This window comes from Nilaparvata lugens, chromosome 6 (genome assembly GCF_014356525.2).
Source record: "Nilaparvata lugens isolate BPH chromosome 6, ASM1435652v1, whole genome shotgun sequence".
Taxonomy (NCBI): Eukaryota; Metazoa; Arthropoda; class Insecta; order Hemiptera; family Delphacidae; genus Nilaparvata; species Nilaparvata lugens.
The window spans coordinates 64,355,624-64,375,362 of NC_052509.1; the positions used below are offsets into that span (position 1 = coordinate 64,355,624).

Here is a 19,739-nt window from a genome sequence, read left to right on the forward strand (position 1 = left end):
TATTCTAGATACACAAGCTTTTTGGAGCTACGTCCTTCAAACACAACACAATTTGTTGTGTTGTGTCTGAGTCCTGTTGCTTTACCTACCAGCTTATTACTGTACTTGAAAATGTTCAGTGGGAGCCTATCAGCTGACATTCGTTCAACACGCTCTTTTCATTGTTAGTGATACGTTGCAACTCTCTCATTCATGAAGAATCTTTGTGTGTAGGGAGCTTCCTTCAAGTAAGCTCTTTAGGGAGCTTCCTCCATCTAGGATAAACGTACATCAAATATATATGAACATTTTAGGACTGTGTAATATAGGGATTATTTAAGATTGATTGCTTTCACAAATTTCACGTACTCTTTTCCAGCATAACATTTCCATACTTATAATTTTAATTATAAACTTAGTACCAATGAATAAATAAATACTCGCTCCACAGTGATTTTTTGCTTTAGATTGCGACATTATGTTTGTATTTTTTGAATGCAAACAGAGAGATAAGGGGTCAGTGCTGTTTTCAGTGGCCGTCTGACAAGGTTAGTGCACTGGAGGGGTCAGTTTGGGGGGAAGTTTGAGGAGGGGGCAGGATCTGGGGTGTCTGAAGTCTGATCTTTTTGCAAAGCTACGGGACTCGTACTGTAAATAGCTCCTACCAGGACCTCCTATTTAGAAGGTAGTATATAGTAGGTCCTGTTCCTACATTAATTTGAAATTACTAATGAGATAATTTTTTGATTGATAAGGCATAAGATGTAATATTTATTTCATAATCATTATTAAAACTTGTTTTTTTGTTATGGGAAATTGAAGATGAAAGCTTCAAGATGAGAGCTTCATATTCGGATTTTCTAAATAAAATAGTAGGATAATAAGGCACATATACCTGGAACAAGCACGGAAACAGAATAACCTGTTGTTGTTTACTGCTTGGTAAAAGGTGGCCCAAGTTTTTCTCACCCGATTATATTTTCAAATACATTTTTTTAATACTATTCTTTGCAAATACATTGTGTGTGCGTTTCCCACTTGAAGTATAGTTAGATTTGCTTCAAACTTACAGCATTGTGTAGAAATGGGCAGCATTAATTCTATTTATAAGGATTACTAACTGTTTGAAGTAAATCTCTCTATATCAACTAATCTCATCATTTTACAACTTCCAAATTTTCACTTGCATCAACGTCTAGAGATTCAAAGTTGAACGCTTTGAGCAAATTTGAAGTAATTAAGTAAGGGAGTAAGGGAGTAAGGGAGTAAGGGAGTAAGGAAGTAAAGAAGGTGAGGAAGTAAGGAAGTAAGGGTATGGAAGATGAGGTTTTAAGGAAGTAAGGAAGTAAGGGAGCAAAGAAGTAAGGAAGTGAGGAAGTAAGGAATGTGAGGAGTTAAGGAAGTAAGGGAGCAAAGAAGTAAGGAAGTAAGGTAGGTGAGGAAGTAAGGAAGTAAAGAAGAAAGGAAGTAAGGAAGGTGAGGAAGTGAAGAAGTAAGAAAGCTAGGAAGTAAGGAAGTGAGGGAGTAAAGAAGTAAGGAAGTAAAGGAGTAAAGAAGTAGAAAAGTAAGGAATTCTTTCCAAGTGGATGTCTGAATAAGTATAGAAGTGAAAAGGTAAGTTGGAAAAATTAACGTATATTTCAATGATTAATCGATGTCTTTACTAAAGCAAAATAATATGTATTTCATGGAATATAATAGTCTTATACATTCAACAAAAGTAAGCAACATACATTGAGCAGATAGATGTAAAATATAAAATTTTCAATAAAATAACAATACAACAAGTATCTTTGAAATATGGCAATACATTTAATATCACCATTATCAACAAAGAATTAATAATAAAATCTTATAGATTCCATTAAAATTCAGCTACATTGGAGAAATATATGTAAAATATTGAATTTCTCATAGAATAACAATTTAACAAATAATATCTTTCTAAGATGGCAATCATGTAATATCACTATTATCAACTAATTTCTGATGAGTCAATACATAAAAGATCACAGAAATACTACAAAAGTTGATAGATTGAACTTTCCTTAAATGGTATATTGAATTTTGCATGTAATAACAATTCATGTCATAATATCTTTCGAGTGTAATATCACCAATAGCAACTAATTTCTCAAGTTGAATAAAAATCTCAACTACAAAAAAGTAATTTCTCAAGAGTCAATGCATTAATATCACCGATTACTACAAGAGAGTTGATAGATTGAAAGTTCTTTTGAAGGCATATTGGATGGAAATTCAAAATCGCTCAACTATCTCAAATCATTAAGAAATATGATAATGATTGGAAACTTTATCTATCAATTTTGGTTTTTATTCATAATTTAAGCTCAAATGAATCAGAGTTTATTGAGTGCATCCTTCAAGACCTGCAGTTGACCGCTGATACCATTGATCAAGTTCTTGACTTGCGGTTTTGAGTCGATCAGCTCAATACTTTGAGTGTAGGCATTGTAGGTGGCTGTGAACTCTCGCGGTATTGTTTGCGCGAATTTCCTGCAAAACAATTGAGAAACTTTATCACTTTAGAAAAATCAAAATAAATCATTCAGAAGTACGGTACGAAGTTGTTACAAAGTGACTCCTTCTATTTATTTTCCTACAGTTACCTTGAAAAGTGGCCATTCCTGCACTGATTACAGAACGCAAAGAATCACTTTTCCGCTCTAGTGCGGGAAATTTTTTTTCTGCACTCCAGATTTGCAACATGGCAACGCAAAATAGTTAGTAGGTTATATGGAGCACCAGTGCAGCAAAATCAAAATGAAGTTGGTAACAGTGACTGTGGTATGATAATAACGATGGACAACGATGACAGCCACCACATGAGTGACAGCCGCCTTCATTCATTTACTACTACATTATTCAATTAAGGTTTTTATTTATAATAAAATTTCACAGAAAAACATTTGATGGATTTCAGGGAATTTTACCCATAATTACCCACTTTTCATCAGCTATCCAGCAATCAGCTTACCCAGAATCAGGCAGCTATTCATTAAATCAGTACTGATGTACATGTTCAAGAATAAAATATATTTCAATTCAGAGTCCAATCATCATTACATGACAAGACATACCCGCTTTCATCACTCGGGTCTTCAACGAAACACCCGTTCGGCTTGTGATAGGAATATATCATACCTATGCCACACTATTATGAATAGCATGTAGTTTCTCAAATTATAAATCAATAATTACAAATTGGGTAAAAACGCTGAATGAAGATCAATGTGAACGGCTACTTCAATCTATTTATCTATAGGATATTGGTTACTTCTAATGTTTGGATATTCTCTTTGTCCCAATCAATATATCTTTTTGCCTAGCGGTTCACCTTGTGATGACTGACCAACGTGTCTGTGGTGTGTGTGTGTCTGTGGTGTGTGTGTGTATGTGGTGTGTGTGTGTGTGTGTGTGTGTGTGTGTGTGTGTGTGTGTGTGTGTGTGTGTGTGTGCAATTATGAAATTGAAAAAACTTATTTCTCTTAAGTTCAATCAGGAAAAAAATGTATACTTTAATCACACAGTACTGGACTCATTGACCCACGAACAGGCCAAAAAGGTCTATGTGGGCTCTTATATTTCATTAAATAGAGTGAATCCACTTGGGATGGGTGCAATAAGATAAGTTATACCACAATAAAATATGCTAGAACATTGTTGAACTGGATTAAACTAGGAATATTATTATCATAAATATAATATAGATATATATGATAGGGAATAGGATAAGGTATTAATAGTATTATTTGTATTACATATCTCAAGTTGTGTATTTGCTCTGTTGAAATATTATTGTAAATTGTGTAAATTTTGCTGAAATAAATTCAATTCAATTCAATTCAATTCATATTCAATGGTAACTGTAGGAAAAATTTAATGTGAAATACGTGCGCAAAGTTCCTCTGCTGCACTCAAGAAACCACGTAAACGTTTCTTTTGGTGCAGCAAACTGTCACTTTGCGCACTAGTTGCACAAATAGCTATTTTGTTTTCTTCTTCATTTCATTTTCCTTTTCCTCTTTTCAGTTTTAAAACTTGAAAGTGTAGTTCGACTCACGGTATTTGGATAAAAACGGTAGGGGTCATGAAATGTGTGCGCAGTGGCCAGCCAGCTAGATTGCGTCATCGCCACCAACCGAGATTTTTAACACCTATTGACAAAATTTATGAAACTTATTTGTTAAAAACAGATGATTTGATATAAAATGACGTCAGCTGCACCAGAAATTTAGCACAAACATGCGCGTGACACCTACCGTCTTCTTCTATATACCGTGGTTCGACTAACATCATGTATGAATTTGATATTTGATTAGATTTTTAAACTGAAACTGATGTTGATATAATAGTTTCATCAAGTACGTTGGCATCTCATAGTATCTTCTATAGTGAGGTCCACGTTATAATGACAGTATTTGATCAACTTTGGTTTTGCTATCATTCGACAAAGCCCATGGTACTATCCTTTTCTAGGTCACTAGCAATGACAATTATGTTTTTGACAGTGTGGAAATATAATTAATTGATGCAGAGAATTTGCATCGCTATTCTTCTATCTTTATCCACTGCCATTATAACGTGGACCTCTCTATAGTACGAGTAGAATCCACATATCTACTACTTTAAATGAAATCGTTTCACAAGATGAATTGAGTTTGTTAAATTACGTAAATGAATCAACCAATTAGAGAGCGTTGTGAGCAAGGAGTTGTACTACTCTCACGTGATTGGTCGACGTCTCAGTTGTCGTGGAATTGGGCATCAACCATTAGAAGGGCGTGGCGAAAATCAGCCAATGGGAGCGCGTTAAAGACGTGGAATTTTTATCATACTGAGTGCCGGTTGCACAAAAGCCGGTTAAATTTTAATCCTGATTAATCCCACGAGAACCAATCAGAGAAGCCGTCTTATCAAAAAGAAAATCTGGTGTAGCGCACTCACACAACTTTCCTTGCCGTTATGAAAATTGATCACCTGACGCTAGTGTTCGCGCGCATCTCAAGTCTACTATTCAAAGATTTGATTGCCAGCTGGTGACAGGGCAATAACGCTGGAGACACACGAGGTCTGATATCTCTTCATAGTGAATGATTAAATAGAATCAACAATAATTTGCAATTGACTAATCACATTTTCTCGAAGGTAGAGCTTATTTTCAATTCTACGCGAAAATGTTACTGAACATTAATTGTAGAGATTTTCATGCTCAATCTTTTACATTTTAATTTTTTTGTTTAAATTGTATCTGAAGCCTGATAATTGGAAATCTAAAATCAAACTTTGCATAGATAGGGTGGCGCTCCTAGAATTTTTACAGATATGGGACTTGTGGCAGTTGATATAGCTCATCGATGACTATTTTAGGTATAAATATAATCAAAATCGTTGGAGCCGTTTTCGAGAAAATCGCGAAACCCGTGTTTTTGACAACATTTTCGCCATTTTAGCTGCCATCTTGAATCGCATTTGATTGAAATCGTGTCAGATCCTTATATTGTAAGGACCTTACGTTCCAAATTTCAAGACATTCCGTTAATTGGGAGATGAGATATCGTGTACACAGACGCACATACACTCATACACACACACACACATACAGACCAATACCCAAAAACCACTTTTTTGGACTCAGGGACCTTGAAACGTATAGAAATTTAGAAATTTGGGTACCTTAATTTTTTTCGGAAAGCAATACTCTCCTTACCTATGGTAATAGAGCAAGGAAAGTAATGAAACGTATAGAAAACATGAAATTAGGGTACTTTAATTTTTTTCGGAAAGCAATACTTTCCTTACCTATGGTAATAGGGCAAGGAAAGTAAAAGAACTACTATAGTGAGGTTCACGTTATAATGACAGTATTTGATCAACTTTAGTTTTGCTATCCTTGTCTATCATTTGACAAAGCCGTTGGTACTATCCTTTTCTAGGTCCACAACGATGAATTGTATTTTTGACAGTAGTAATATAATTAATTAATGCAGAGAATCGGCATCGCTATTCTTCTATCTTTATCCACTGCCATTGTTACGTGGACCACACTATAGGCATATCGGCTTGAATTAACAGTGAAATTTAGAACATAAACGCCCGATAGCATGGGATATCTTCTTATGCTAACTTTTCTCCATGCAAATACTTACACAATCTTCTCCTTAGCATCCTCGAAACTCTCGGCGACATAGTAGACTGGTTGATACTCAGTGATGGGGTATTTCTGCAGAGCGGTCTTGGGCGGGTCGAATGGCCGGATTTCAGGTTTGTCGCTTAGACAGTATTCGAGTTCGCCGAAAGAGGACAGCAGTCCGGCACCGAATGCCTTGATTTGACCGTTCTGTCTGCATAGGCCGAACTCCACTGTAAACCAATAGCACTGCAAAACAATAGTCGGGAATTTAAATATTACAGTTACAGAATAGGCACAGTAATACAGGAAAACATGATGGACAAGATATAACCATAGAGAAACTATAGCGTAAGTAGATATCCCATGGTATAGGGCATTTATGTCGCAACTTTTACTGTTATCTCAAGCCGATTACTGTTGATTATTGTCGAATTTTACTGTTTTGTTGGGGTGAGAGTGTGTGAACGGCACAATATGAGAGACTACCAGTGTCACACAGCTTCACGGGAAAGAATTACATGAACTAGCGGCTTGAGATAACAGTAAAAGTTGCGACATAAACGCCCTATATCATGGGATATCTACTTAGAGACACACTTACTTTATGCTAACACAGTAGACACACTGGGGTGTTGAACACCCCAATTTAATTTTGCATTTTTCTTTGAAAAATACGAAAAAAACGAGTACTTAGACCATACTTCATCATTTCTTAATCATTTTTGTTCCAAGTGCATACAATACTTATATTAATACAATATTTATACTAATTTTAGAAGTACGTATGTTCCGCCTAAGTGTTGGAGCTCCTAATCCGGTTTGAACGAGTGGCTTGATCATTGCCAATGATAACTTCATCAAAAACTCACGTCTCTTCATTTTGTTGTTTTGAGTCTCAAGTTGTAGAGAATCATAGCATTTATTCCAATCTGATCCATCATCCCATACCACATTTGTAGTGACAATACAAGTAAATCTTTGTAATGAAAGTGTTTGATAAAAGTCCTACGTAAAAGACACTCTGGGGTGTTAGACTCCCCAAACGAAGAACAAGATGAGCTGGTGACCTTGTAGAATGCTATTACTGACTGGAAGTGGTGGAGAGTAGTTGACAATACTACAAACCTAATTTAGACTTGCCATAAATTCCCATCTGTTTGATATTGTCAACTGCAGAACAGAAAAAAAAATCCCTGGGGTGTGAAACACCCCAGTGTGTCTCTCTAGGGTTAAGCTATTGTTTCTCTATGATATAACTTTGAAGAAGAAAATAATCTATAGAGATCAAAAATTGTATAGGATTTTTTTTGTGTAGTTGAGAAGTTGATATTGTGGTAATTATTCATATTGAATAAGAAGACTAAGAGATTGTCGAAAACCACAGATTTTATTGGAAGTTAGAAAGACCGGTTTCGGTTGTTACACCATTGTCAATCTCTGGTAAACAATCAGAGATTGACAATGGTATAACAAACGAAACAGGTCTTTCTAACTTTCAATAAAATCTATGGTTTTTATTGAAAATAAACCACAGATTTTATTGACAGTTAGAAAGACCGGTTTCGGTTGTTACACCATTGTCAATCTCTGATAAACAATCAGAGATTGACAAAGGTATAACAAACGAAACAGGTCTTTCTAACTTTCAATAAAATCTATGGTTTTTATTGAAAATAAACCACAGATTTTATTGACAGTTAGAAAGACCGGTTTCGGTTGTTACACCATTGTCAATCTCTGGTAAACAATCAGAGATTGACAATGGTATAACAAACGAAACAGGTCTTTCTAACTTTCAATAAAATCTGTGGTTTTTGACAATTTCTTAGTCTTCTCATTTAATTTGTATAGGAATTGGTACGTAAAAAACTAACCTTACCTTGAACTGTTTCATCAAGTGAATTTGGAATAAAAATAGCACAAAGACTAATTTATTATTGTCTCTACCAATGTTCTACATCAGTGTCATTTGTATCGTAAATGGATAAAACAATATTACAGAAACTACAGTGTTCAAATATACGATATCAGATATATTTATATTCAGATATAAAATATCATAATTTTATATAATAAAAATATGATGCAAGTATAAGAAGAGAGAGAGACAGATGTCAGTAAATATTCTCTAGAGAGGAGAAAAAAAATAACACCAAAGAAAAAGAAAGATAACAACATGTTGAAAGAGGAGGTGAGAAAGAAGAATTGAGAATGGATAGAGAAGAAAATGAAGGTCGAGGAGGAGGAGGAGGAGGAGGAGGAGGAGGAGGAGGAGAAAGAGGAGTAGGAGAGAGAGGGGAGAAGGGTAGGGTGAATGTGAATATTGAGGAAGCGTACTATGATAAAAATTTAATTGAATTTCCTCTCTTAAATTAAAAGAGGAGAAGTAGGGGGAGGAAGAGGAGGTGGAGGAGGATGAGGAGGAGGAGGATGATGATGATGATGAGGAGGAGGAGTAGGAGGAAGAGGAGGAGGAGGAGGAGGAGGAGGAGTAGGAGGAAGAGGAGGAGGAGGAGGAGGAGGAGGAGGAGCGGGGTGAGGAAGAGGAGGAGGAGGAGGTGGAGGAGCGGGGAGAGGAGGAGGAGGAGGAGGAGTGTTAGGAGGAGGAGGAGTAGGAGGAAGAGGAGGAGAGGGAGAAGAACAAGAACTACAACAACAAGAAGATCTGAGACACCTATCACCTACAAATTTGGAAGAAAAATAGCACAAGGACTCCCTTATTATTTGATCTACCAATTTTATTACATTAGTGTCGTTTGCATTGTAAATATACTGTATATAAACTAGTAGTTCTGTGAATAGTAGACCTCGCGCTCAGTAAGTTACATTATTGACCTGTTGTTATGTTTTCTCAAAAATTAATAAATAATTTATCAATTTAAAATGTCTAGAAAAAACCCTAAATAAACATGAAGCTTTCTGTCCTATCGTACCGTGACGTGTCGTCCCGGAATGTGAGTGTGAGCGCTGTTATCAGGTCTGGCTGCAACTGTCTACAACGTTGATGGAAAGATACATTTTCAAGATGTTCGATGTTTTTGAACGGGTAGTATAAGCTGCGTACACATATACGCACTTCCAACCCGCACCGAGCACGCTCCGCCTTCGTACCGCCCTCGTAACGCCCTCGTTCCTCCATCGTACCACAGTCGCTCCGCCCGCGCACCCATCATGAACGTTACGGAAGATGTTAGATCTTCTCGCGTTCCCCGGTCGAACCACTGTTGCTCCCCGGTCGATCATCAATCGCTCTGCTGGAGTGACGTTCGGTTGCGGAGCAGAGCGACAGTCTGTACGCACCTTGATCGTCCACTAGACAGCTGATTTATGATGACTAATTGTAAAGTCTGATTTTTACGAAAATATTGGCGTTCAAAGGAGACTCCTTTTCCTCTTGTATTATCCATAAAATGCGAAATTTCAAAAAATGTATGTATACGTCGACGCGAAAGTCAAAAAGGAACATACCTGTCAAATTTCATTAAAATCTATTGCTGCGTTTTGCTGTAAATGCGGAACATAAAAACATGAATATAAACAAAAATATAAACAAAAATATAAACATACTAGCCGTCAGGCTCGCTTCGCTCGCCATATCCGTCTAGCCAGGGGGCTCCGCCCCCTGGACTCCCGACTGGATCGTCCAAGAATGAGATCAGCTCGCTTCGCTCGCCTGCATTTTTCATTTGGGCATCTTTATCATATGTTAGGACAATCCAGTCGGGGGTCCAGACTAAACGGCTGGCTAAACGGATATGGCGAGCGAAGCGAGCCTGACGGCTAGTAATATAATATTCCCAGGATTGAAGTAGCAGTGCCCAATCAATTTTCCCGCGATAAATGCATTTAAATATTCAACTTGGTGCCAACCTAACAAAGTCAACTGAACTTAATGCCAACCTGACAAAATTATTAATTTAGTTGCCAGTTAACAACTGTTTCGAAGAGGTACTCTATCTAGATTATAGTTCTATAGTAACATATGATATGGGAATTTCAATTATAATTAAGAGATTGGGAGTAGAAGAATATACATGCTAAAAGACGAACTTTAAACCCTTAAAAACCACCCTCAGAGTTAAAATATTGCCAAAAGATTTCTTAGTGCGCCTCTAAAGGGCCAACTGAACATACCTACCAAATTTGAACGTTTTTGGTCCGGTAGATTTTTAGTTCTGCGAGTGAGTGAGTGAGTGAGTGAGTCAGTCAGTCAGTCAGTCAGTCAGTCAGTGAGTGAGTGCCATTTCGCTTTTATATATATATATATATATATATAATATATATATATATATATATATATATATATAGATAAACATAAAGAGAAATGCTATCGACTTGAATCTTAGACCTCACTTCGCTCGGTCAATAAATAAGAGTACCGTAGTAGAGAATGTTTGAGTTCGGTTTACACTCACAGTAGCAAGTTTCTCGATATAATCGTCAGGTGCACCCAGAGAGGCCAGCCCTATCTCCTGGGAGAACTGGGCGAAGTCGGGGTCGGCGAAAAGGGGCACGTGACCAAGCAGCTCGTGGCAGATGTCGGGCTCAGGGGTGTAGAGGGGGGCCGAGGGGTGGCGGATGTACTGGGTCGAGTGGAACACGCGGAACGCCAACCCCGCCAGGAAGTCGCGCGACGACAGGAGACCGGCCACTGGGCGGAGGGTGAAGCCGGTGCTGTCTGAAAAATGAAAACAGAACTGTAGAGAACAAGAAACAGGTTAAGGTTTGGTTTCTAGGACAAAGTTATAATCTAATTTTACAAAATCTTAAGGTGCGTACAGACTTTCGCTCTGCTCCGCAACCGAACGTCACTCCAGCAGAGCGATTGATGATCGACCGGGGAGCAACAGTGGTTCGACCGGGGAACGCGAGAAGATCTAACATCTTCCATAACGTTCATGATGGGTGCGTGGGCGGTGCGACTGTGGTTCGATGGTGGTACGAGGGCGGAACGAGGGCGGTATGAGGGAGGAGCGTGCTCGGTGCTGGTTGGAAGCGCGAATATGTGTACGCAGCTTAACACAATTTAAGAAGTCAAGTATATTATGATGTTATAGACCTATTATAATAAGTTTGTGTAAAATAAGTTGAGACTTGGCCCTCCATCCAAAGAAATTACAGGGTTGCCAAATTGTGTAAAATTGCAACTTTTTCAAATTTCTAATTCAACCTCAGAATTGGATGTAGAGTATCATCCCCGATATCTTAGTAGTACTAAAAAAGCTTCAGGGTTGAAGGATTGAAAGGAAATTTAACTTTTATGATAAAATTGGAAACATCACGGAGATTTGTTTTTATTTTGAATATCACTTCTCTCAGAATCATGGGGCGTCGTAATGCATAATATATATTTGTATTTTATATCGAATAAACGGAGAGAATGTCTCCTTTCTATTGGTGTCTGGATCATTCTTATCCGACTAATAGTTATTTTTTAATTAATGATTATGTTCGTCAATGTCGAGACATTTCGAGCGGAAAAAATGAAATAAAGATAAAGATATTTATTAAGCCATAAACAATACAAGAAAGTACAGGCCAAGTCAATATTTACAATAATTTAAAAAAGTCAAAAGACAATATTTTCAATAAATTGTAAAACAATACACAAAATCTATAAAAAGATATCACAAAAACTTAACATACAGGGTGCGGCAGCTACGATTAAGCATTTTTTAGGAGTAATAAAAAGTGACTCAGGATATATAATGGAAACATGTTTTTATTTTCTGAAGCGGTTCAATATACCATTTTATATTACTTAGTTTTTGAAAATTATGTCCTGAAGATGGCGACCGTTAGCATCAATACATTGTTGAAGGCGATCTCTGAAGTTTTCAGCAGCTCTTGCACACATATCGCGGGGAATGGCATTCACTTCGTCAATAATCCGCTGTTTCAACATTGCTAGAGTGTGAGGGCGGCCTTTGAAAACCCTTTCCTTCAGATATCCCCAAAGAAAAAAGTCGCAAATGCTCAGATCTGGTGACCGCGCAGGCCACCCAACATCACCTCTCAAAGAGACTAGGCGTCCCGGAAACATCTCTCTCAAAACGTCTAGTGAAATTCGAGCTGTGTGAGCAGTAGCTCCATCTTGTTGGAACCACAAATCCGCCAGCCCGTGTTCTTCAACCATCTCTTCTAATTTGGGTTGCAGAAAGTTTCTCAACATCGAAACATAACGTTGGGAATTCACTGTCACGGTCACTTCTTCCTCCTCAAAAAAGTAGGGGCCAACCACGCCAAATTGTGATATGGCACACCACACCGTCACTTTAGGAGAATGTTGAGGTCTTTCATGAATAATTCGAGGGTTTTCTTCAGCCCAGTAGCGAAAATTTTGCTTATTCACGCACCCACTAAGATGAAAATGTGCCTCGTCACTACTAAAAAAGCTGCATGTGGAGGGATTTGAGCAAGCATTTGCTCACACAAATTTTGTCGGTTGGCGTAGTCTACTGGGCGTAATTCTTGAGCAATCATTATTTTAAAAGGATGAAACTTTAAATCGAAATGTAAAATCCTTCTTAAACTGCGGTCTGAAATCCCCAATGCAAGAGAATGTCGTCGAGCAGAGCGTTCCGGTGATTGTTCGAATGCTGTTCTTACCCTCTGCACATTTTCTGGCGTTCTAATGGACTTGCGACGACAATGTGTATTTGTTTTCAGTGTACTACCAGTTTCCTCCATCTGCCGAATCCATGACCGAATTGTGTTTGCATTCGGAACGGCGTTGTTGCGTGGAATGTTGAACTGTCGTCGAAAAGCTCGTTGTGTAGCGATCACAGATTTATTGTTCTCATAATAAGCGCGAACGGCAAAACCACGATGAGCACCGGTCCAAATCATGTTGGCTACTGAAATGGGGTTAACTAAGAAACAAAAACAGACCATGTGGAAATTTGTAACTTTATCACAGCTGATGTGACAATGGAAACAAACTGCTTAATCGTTCCTGCCGCACCTTGTATATCGTCAGAATAATAATTCAAATAGCCTAAAAACTGTCATATGAATAAGCATGTCACAGCGGCACAGCCAGCAAACCAGCCACTTGTATTAAATACTACAGACATTATGAAATAAACAATATTTATCTATCAGTGAGGAACTCTTCCACACTATAATACGCTTTCTCCGCAAGAAAAGTATACAGATCTTTTTTAAAATACATGGATTGCCACTACCTCGTGTATTATAGCCATGTATATCAGAATTCGTTTTGAATGAGCCTAAGTTATTAGCAATAAAAAGAACAACTCTGTAGATGTAAATACATGGTAAAGTTAGAATTTTTAAATCTATGAAGGCATCTCTACAGGGGTGATTGTAATCAAGCTTAGCCAAATACCGTACTGCACGCTTCTGTAAAATGAAATTTTTTAGTGTTTCCAATATTCCAATAGATGTACTTCCCCAAAGCTCAATACAATAGACAAGATGAGTGTAAATCAGAGAAAAAAGTAGGCCTATACAGATTTTGCTACGTTTAATGGTACATACTTTACAATATATCTTAAGACAAAGAGTCCCTTACTAATTTTTGCTAATTTACTAAATTTTTGACATGCTAGAAACTTTTTTGTTTCAAAAGATAAGTAGGTGGTGAAAGCGAGAAAGTTTCTCAGAAATAATTGAAATTATTTTTTCAATTGTCCAACGTACTCGGAAGAGCGTATTTTGACCTCTCAGGAGTTACAAAGTCAAGGATAGCGGCTGGGATATAGGCCTATCTATTGAACGGATATTGTCTAGGGGTTCTAATAAAATCAGTTAACCAAAATAAACTTTTATAAAATCGTATGCGGGTGCGGGAGCGATTGGCTAAACAACTAATACTTTAAAGAAGAGAGACAGGGTATTATTAAATAAATACCTAAATAGATTATTATTTATTATTTATACAAACAAAATCGACTAATTGATTCAACTGATCTCACCTAATAACTCCCGTGTTATCGGATGGGCACGTTAATTTGTCGGTCCCGGCTGAAGTATGACAGTCGTAAGGCCCATTGACGGCTTAAATTATATATTCAGGCGGTGGGACCTTCCCGCAAGGGACTCCCCACCAACAAAAGCCATACGAATTTACTTTTTTAACTCTCTAAGTTCAAGCAGTTGAGAAGGAAAATGGTTAAGTGGTTAACAATAAAAAGAAAAGTAATTAAATTACTGTAATAAATTAAACAATTTAGTAAGCAATCTGTTAATGAATCTGTTTAAAATGAACTACTATTTGGCAAAGCAAAAATAATCGGGGACCTATTCAAAAAGCCAAATCAAAACTAACCTGAATTTTGCAAATGAAGATCAAAGTCGGTTCAACTGTGGGTTCGAAGTCGTAGTACGATCTTTCGTCAGCCACAGCAGTTGAAAGAATGAGCTGTTGATTTAATTCTTCCCCTTTTATAGTCTAGATTAGGGTTTGGACTTTGATCGATTGAAAACAACAAGGATTTCAACTTAATCCTTGCAAAAACAAGATAATACAAAGGATTTGAATCAAAGGATGAGAGCAGGACACTACGGTACCATTACTACAATAAGGAGTTTGGATTGAAAGGAAGATAAGATTCGGCCGGCTGAACGCTGATAACAAAATCCATTTTCGACTCACTTTACTATCTTCATGTCTTCATTGAAATAAAATTCCACAGCCAAAATAAAATAGGAAGGGCGAAGAAAATGAGACCCTTACACTCTAAACACGGACTTGTTCCATATTAGAGGAGTAATTTCAGGGGAATGTATTGTAAAATGTACTTTCTGAAAATTAAAATATGAATTTGAATTGAATTGAATCTCCCCAAAAAGGACAATCGTGCACTATTGAGGTCAAGTATGAGTAACTGATTAGAGACATTATCTTTTCCATCATCCATTTGCTCTGGTGTGGAATTTAATCATAGTTAAATTTAATGGATGTATGCTACTTCAGGAGAAGGTTGCAGGAATGTCTATAAAATTTGTTCACGATTAGTTGCTAATTAATGTTACTTCAGATTATTGTATTCCGCTTCACTCGTTGGTTCTTGTGGTTTTGTTAGATGCCTTCACTCAATCACAAATGAATTGAATATACTTTCATTAATTAAATAATAAGCAACTAAGATTGATGGTGTGCTCACCAATATTTTTCATTTTGGATGACACCTATTTCTGTTCTTGACGAACATGAAATGAAGAAATTTATTTTTTCACTATTTACTATTTAGGCCTATAATGGGAGTTACTGAGAGAAACGAAGATTGTCCAAAGGAATAATTCAATTTAATTAATGTGTTTCGGATGGACACGTTAATCCGTCGGTCCCGGCTGCCTAAAAAGCAGTCGTTAGGTCATGTCAGAGGCCCTGAAATTGATCAGTTGCGACCTGAAAACTCTGACACCAGACCTGAGCCAGCCAGGTCATTCGATATTATTATTATTATTATTCAATTTCTGATGGTATTTTTAAAGTTGTTGTCAACTTGTGAGAATTATTGCAAAATTAATAAATCAATAAAAATAGAAGAGTACTGTACCTCTGAGGAAGTTGGAGATATCCTCAAGCTGAGGCACATTGTCCTCTCGGAAGCCACAGTTCTCAACCAGGAGTGGGAAGATGTGATTGAACTCCTTGCAGGCGTGAGTGGGATAGAGCTTTGTCAGCTGTTTATACACCAAACCCCAAGTGGCCACTTCTTCCGGGGTGTACTCTACGTGCGGTAAGGGTTGGCCACTGCAAAACAATTGAAAATGTGTAAAATTTGAAGTGAATGAGAATGATGTTTTTAAACTAATTGTAGAAAAATCAATCAATCATTCATTCATCAATACAATTATTAAAATAATAACTGAAAACAGATATCATAATCTAAAAGAGCAAAATCAAGCTTATGGTACCTCTTTCAAAGTTATATTTTAATATGGTCCAAAAGTTTATGTGTAGGCCTATTTCATGCACTTCACATTTTTGGTCCGAGAACACTCTTTGAGAATAATTAGTGATGAAAGTTCTGAATAAATCAAATTAAAACATTATCACCTTGCTGCAAGAACGACTATTAAATAGAAGACAATTAAGTTAAATCCTATTGTAATGTTAACAACAGTAGCCGAAAAAACACTTGAAAGCATAATAATTTTAATAACATAATTGAATTAAAAAGAAAATTTTGAGCAGAAATTTTATTGTTACTTACTCAAGACACAGATAATGGAATAATCATTTCAAACTACTGTACTTGAATATATTTCAACCACTATACACTTATTTGTTTAAATGTTTTTTATAAACTATGTTCATTTATGTTACACAACCCATTAAATTAAGTCAAATGTTTCCATTGAATAAAGTTTATTTGAGTTTGAAATAATTTCATTCATATTAAAACCAAGTTTAATCAACTTCAAAAGAAGTTTATTTGAATTCAAACCAAATTTATTCAACTTAAAATCAAGTTTATCAACTCTGAACCAAGTTTTCAAGTTTAGCTATGTTCAAGTCAATTTTTAGTAGATATCTCATTGTTTTCAACTTGAAGCCAGGTTTATTCGTATTCAAACCAGGTATATTAACTATGAACTGAGTTTATCTAATTTGTCCAAGTCCAGTTGAAGTGGATAACGTATTTTTTTAAAAATGAAACCAATAAGTTTATTTGTACGGTAATTAAACCAAATTTATCAACTTGGAACAAATAAGTTTAGCTATGTTTAAGTCAAGTTTTATAAGATATTTATTGTGATTCATTTTGTAATTCGTTTAGAGTATGAAATCAACCTTCAAAATTAAAAATTTTAAATCATCATTCCTGGACCAGAAATCAAGTGACGAAGCAGTGTGTGATTACATAACCTTATCTTTTGGACAACATTAACATTTTATCAAAAATTTTGGAGAGAAATAGTACAGGCTCAGCCTAGTTTTTCCTCCAATGTCATAATTGTATTATGATTATAGTATTTTATACAATAAATAAATAAAATATTGTTTTGACTTATTGTTTTGACTCACTGTTTGTAATTGAAGGCCAAATCAGCGAGATGCTTCCTTCTCTCTCTGTACTTCAAGTCGGTGAAACCCGGGTGATCGGCGTCCAACTCTGAACCGTAGGACAGGATGTGGTCGGAAAATCTGTCCAACTCTCGGATCCTCCTCGGAAACCAGGGTACAGTACCTGACAATCATTCACATGAATACTGATCAAACACTATAGAAGTAAACAGTATTTATACTATGAGTAATATCATAGAGAAACGATAGCATAAGTAGATATCCCATGGTATAGGGTGTTTATGTCGCAACTTTTACTGTTATCCCAAGCCCATAGTTCACGTAGTTCTTTCCCATGCAGCTGTATGACGCTGGTAGTCTCTCATATTGTGCCGTTCATACACTCTCACCCCAACAAAACAGTAAAAATTGACAATAATCAACAGTAATCGGCTTGAGATAACAGTAAAAGTTGCGACATAAATTCCCTATACCCTGGGATATCTACTTATGCTATTGTTTCTCTATGGTAATATCATACAGAAACAATAGCATAATTATCTATATATTTATTGTGTTTATCTATGGTAATATACTGTAAAATCACTTCACTTTTATGGGCTACCTTTTAAAAATAAGTTATTTTTTAGAAACTACTGTAGTTGTTTGAAATATTTAAAATAAAAGGGTACTTCATGTTTGTATATTATTTTCAGTAACATGCTGTATATTATATAATAGTTATGTAATACTGTAAGTAAATAAGTGATCAGTATTCATAATACTGCCTTTTTAATTATGTACATAAAAAACATGTTTCAATAATAATTTAAGTTTATTCCAATAAGAAACCAACAATTTACAAGAAGAATACGAGTACTACAGTATACAGTGTTCTGAAAAAAGTGCCCATAAGCCAGGGGGATTATGTGAGATTCCTCACATTAAAAGAAGAAAAAAAGTTGAATGAAGAAGACTAAGAAATTGTCAAAATGATCTCATTCAATATGAATAATTTATTACCACAATATCAACTTCTCAACTACACAAAAAAAGAAAAAAGTTCTAATTAACATAGGTCCGAAAATGCTTCGTTACCAAGTTAGAGAGGAAGATTAATTCGTCTAAATATCAGTTGCCCTGCACTACGGGTATTTGTTGGCTGTTAATTAAGATGTTAAATTCAGCGTACTATTTGTAAAATGAACTGAGAAATTGAATACTGTAAAACCGTTTCCAGACCGTTAGCTACAGTTGTTTTTTAAAATATGTGACGAAATACGCAAAACTTGGTCCCGAAAAACAAGTTCCTTTAAGGTTTGAAGCAGTATATTAAATGTACAATAAGAACAAAATATTTTCCTACAGAACTTGTAGAAAATTTAATTTTGAAGAGAAAGATGTAGAATAATTCTATAATGGACAAACGCATCTATTTTTCTGTTAAGCTCTCTATTTTTAATGCTTCTTGTATGTAATTAAGGATTATTTTTTAATGCTTTCCATCTTTAAATGAATTTTATTTAAATAATTATCATTAAACGAGAATACAGCATTATTTTAATTTGGATTTTCGTTCAATAATAATTCTTAATTCATTAGCATTTGAATAATTGCAAAATCTCAGTAATTTCTATCAGTCAATTTTATTTTAGTTTTTTAATTGAAAATTAATCAAGATTCAAGATTCAAGATTTCTCTATTGCGAAAAACATTTATATACAAATGTATAGCATCGTCATAATAAATTTAACATGGTAAATAAAAAGTATCTATATTCATAGGAATAAAAATTCAAACACAAGCATACAAACTGCAAACAAAAATACCCTCAAATTAAAAACTCCTCTTTTCTATACGGGCCTTTTTCTATTAAAATATTTTTCATGGTTCTCTTAAATTTACCCACTTCTAGCTCCTTCAAATGTGCAGGAAGCTTATTATAAGCTCTTATACCAAACTCCTTAAAGCAGTTCAATGTATTTGCATAATTGCACTGGTTCACTCTAAGAGATTCAGAATTTCTTGTGTAATGGTTGTGAACGTTGCTATTTACAGAAATACTTGCTAAATTAATTTTCACATACATAAGACATTCAAGAATGTAAATAGCTGGTACTGTCAAAATGTTGAATTTGTTGAATCAACTACAGTAGCCTATTGTTGAGGATAGAACAGATTCTGTTGTCAACAGCAAATTACCGTATAATAAATAAGGAATACTTTTTTTGAATTCTTGATTTATTTGTAGTGGGATGTTATAAAATCAGAGGCCTTGTGTTCGAATCTCGGGGAGGCCAGATATTTCTCTCGGGCCACTCCCTTGTTTCGGATGGACACGTGACTGTCGGTCCGGGCTGCCCAAAAGCAGTCATTAAGAGCCTCGGTCATGTCAGGGGCCTCAAATTCATCAGATATCATTCATTCATGTTCTTCTTCAAGTACCTTATCCTTTACGGATGTTGAATAAATAATAAAATAAATAAATAAAATTTTACAGTCGAAAAGCCTTTTCAGCTTAGACAAGGTCAATAATTATAAGATAACATTAAGTTCAAGTCACACACTTCTACAGTAGTACATACACAATGCTCATGTAATTATGGTAAATATTGAGGCTGTGCA

The 19,739-nt window shown here is 35.8% G+C and overlaps 1 protein-coding gene across 2 annotated transcripts in view; it reads right to left on the reverse strand.

Annotated features, from left to right (window-relative positions):
* Positions 1 to 1,594: 1,594 nt before the first annotated feature.
* Positions 1,595 to 19,739, reverse strand: part of LOC120352084 (protein henna-like) — a 44,711-nt gene continuing 26,566 nt past the window's right edge. For both annotated transcript variants that reach the window (XM_039431661.1, XM_039431662.1), the window contains exons 4-8: positions 17,136 to 17,298; positions 15,661 to 15,857; positions 10,549 to 10,811; positions 6,150 to 6,379; positions 1,595 to 2,496 (exon numbers count right to left, since the gene is read on the reverse strand). In XM_039431661.1, coding sequence (XP_039287595.1) covers positions 2,340 to 2,496; positions 6,150 to 6,379; positions 10,549 to 10,811; positions 15,661 to 15,857; positions 17,136 to 17,298 — 1,010 coding nt within the window. In that variant the 3' untranslated portion in view covers positions 1,595 to 2,339. The remainder of the gene's footprint in view (positions 2,497 to 6,149; positions 6,380 to 10,548; positions 10,812 to 15,660; positions 15,858 to 17,135; positions 17,299 to 19,739) is intronic.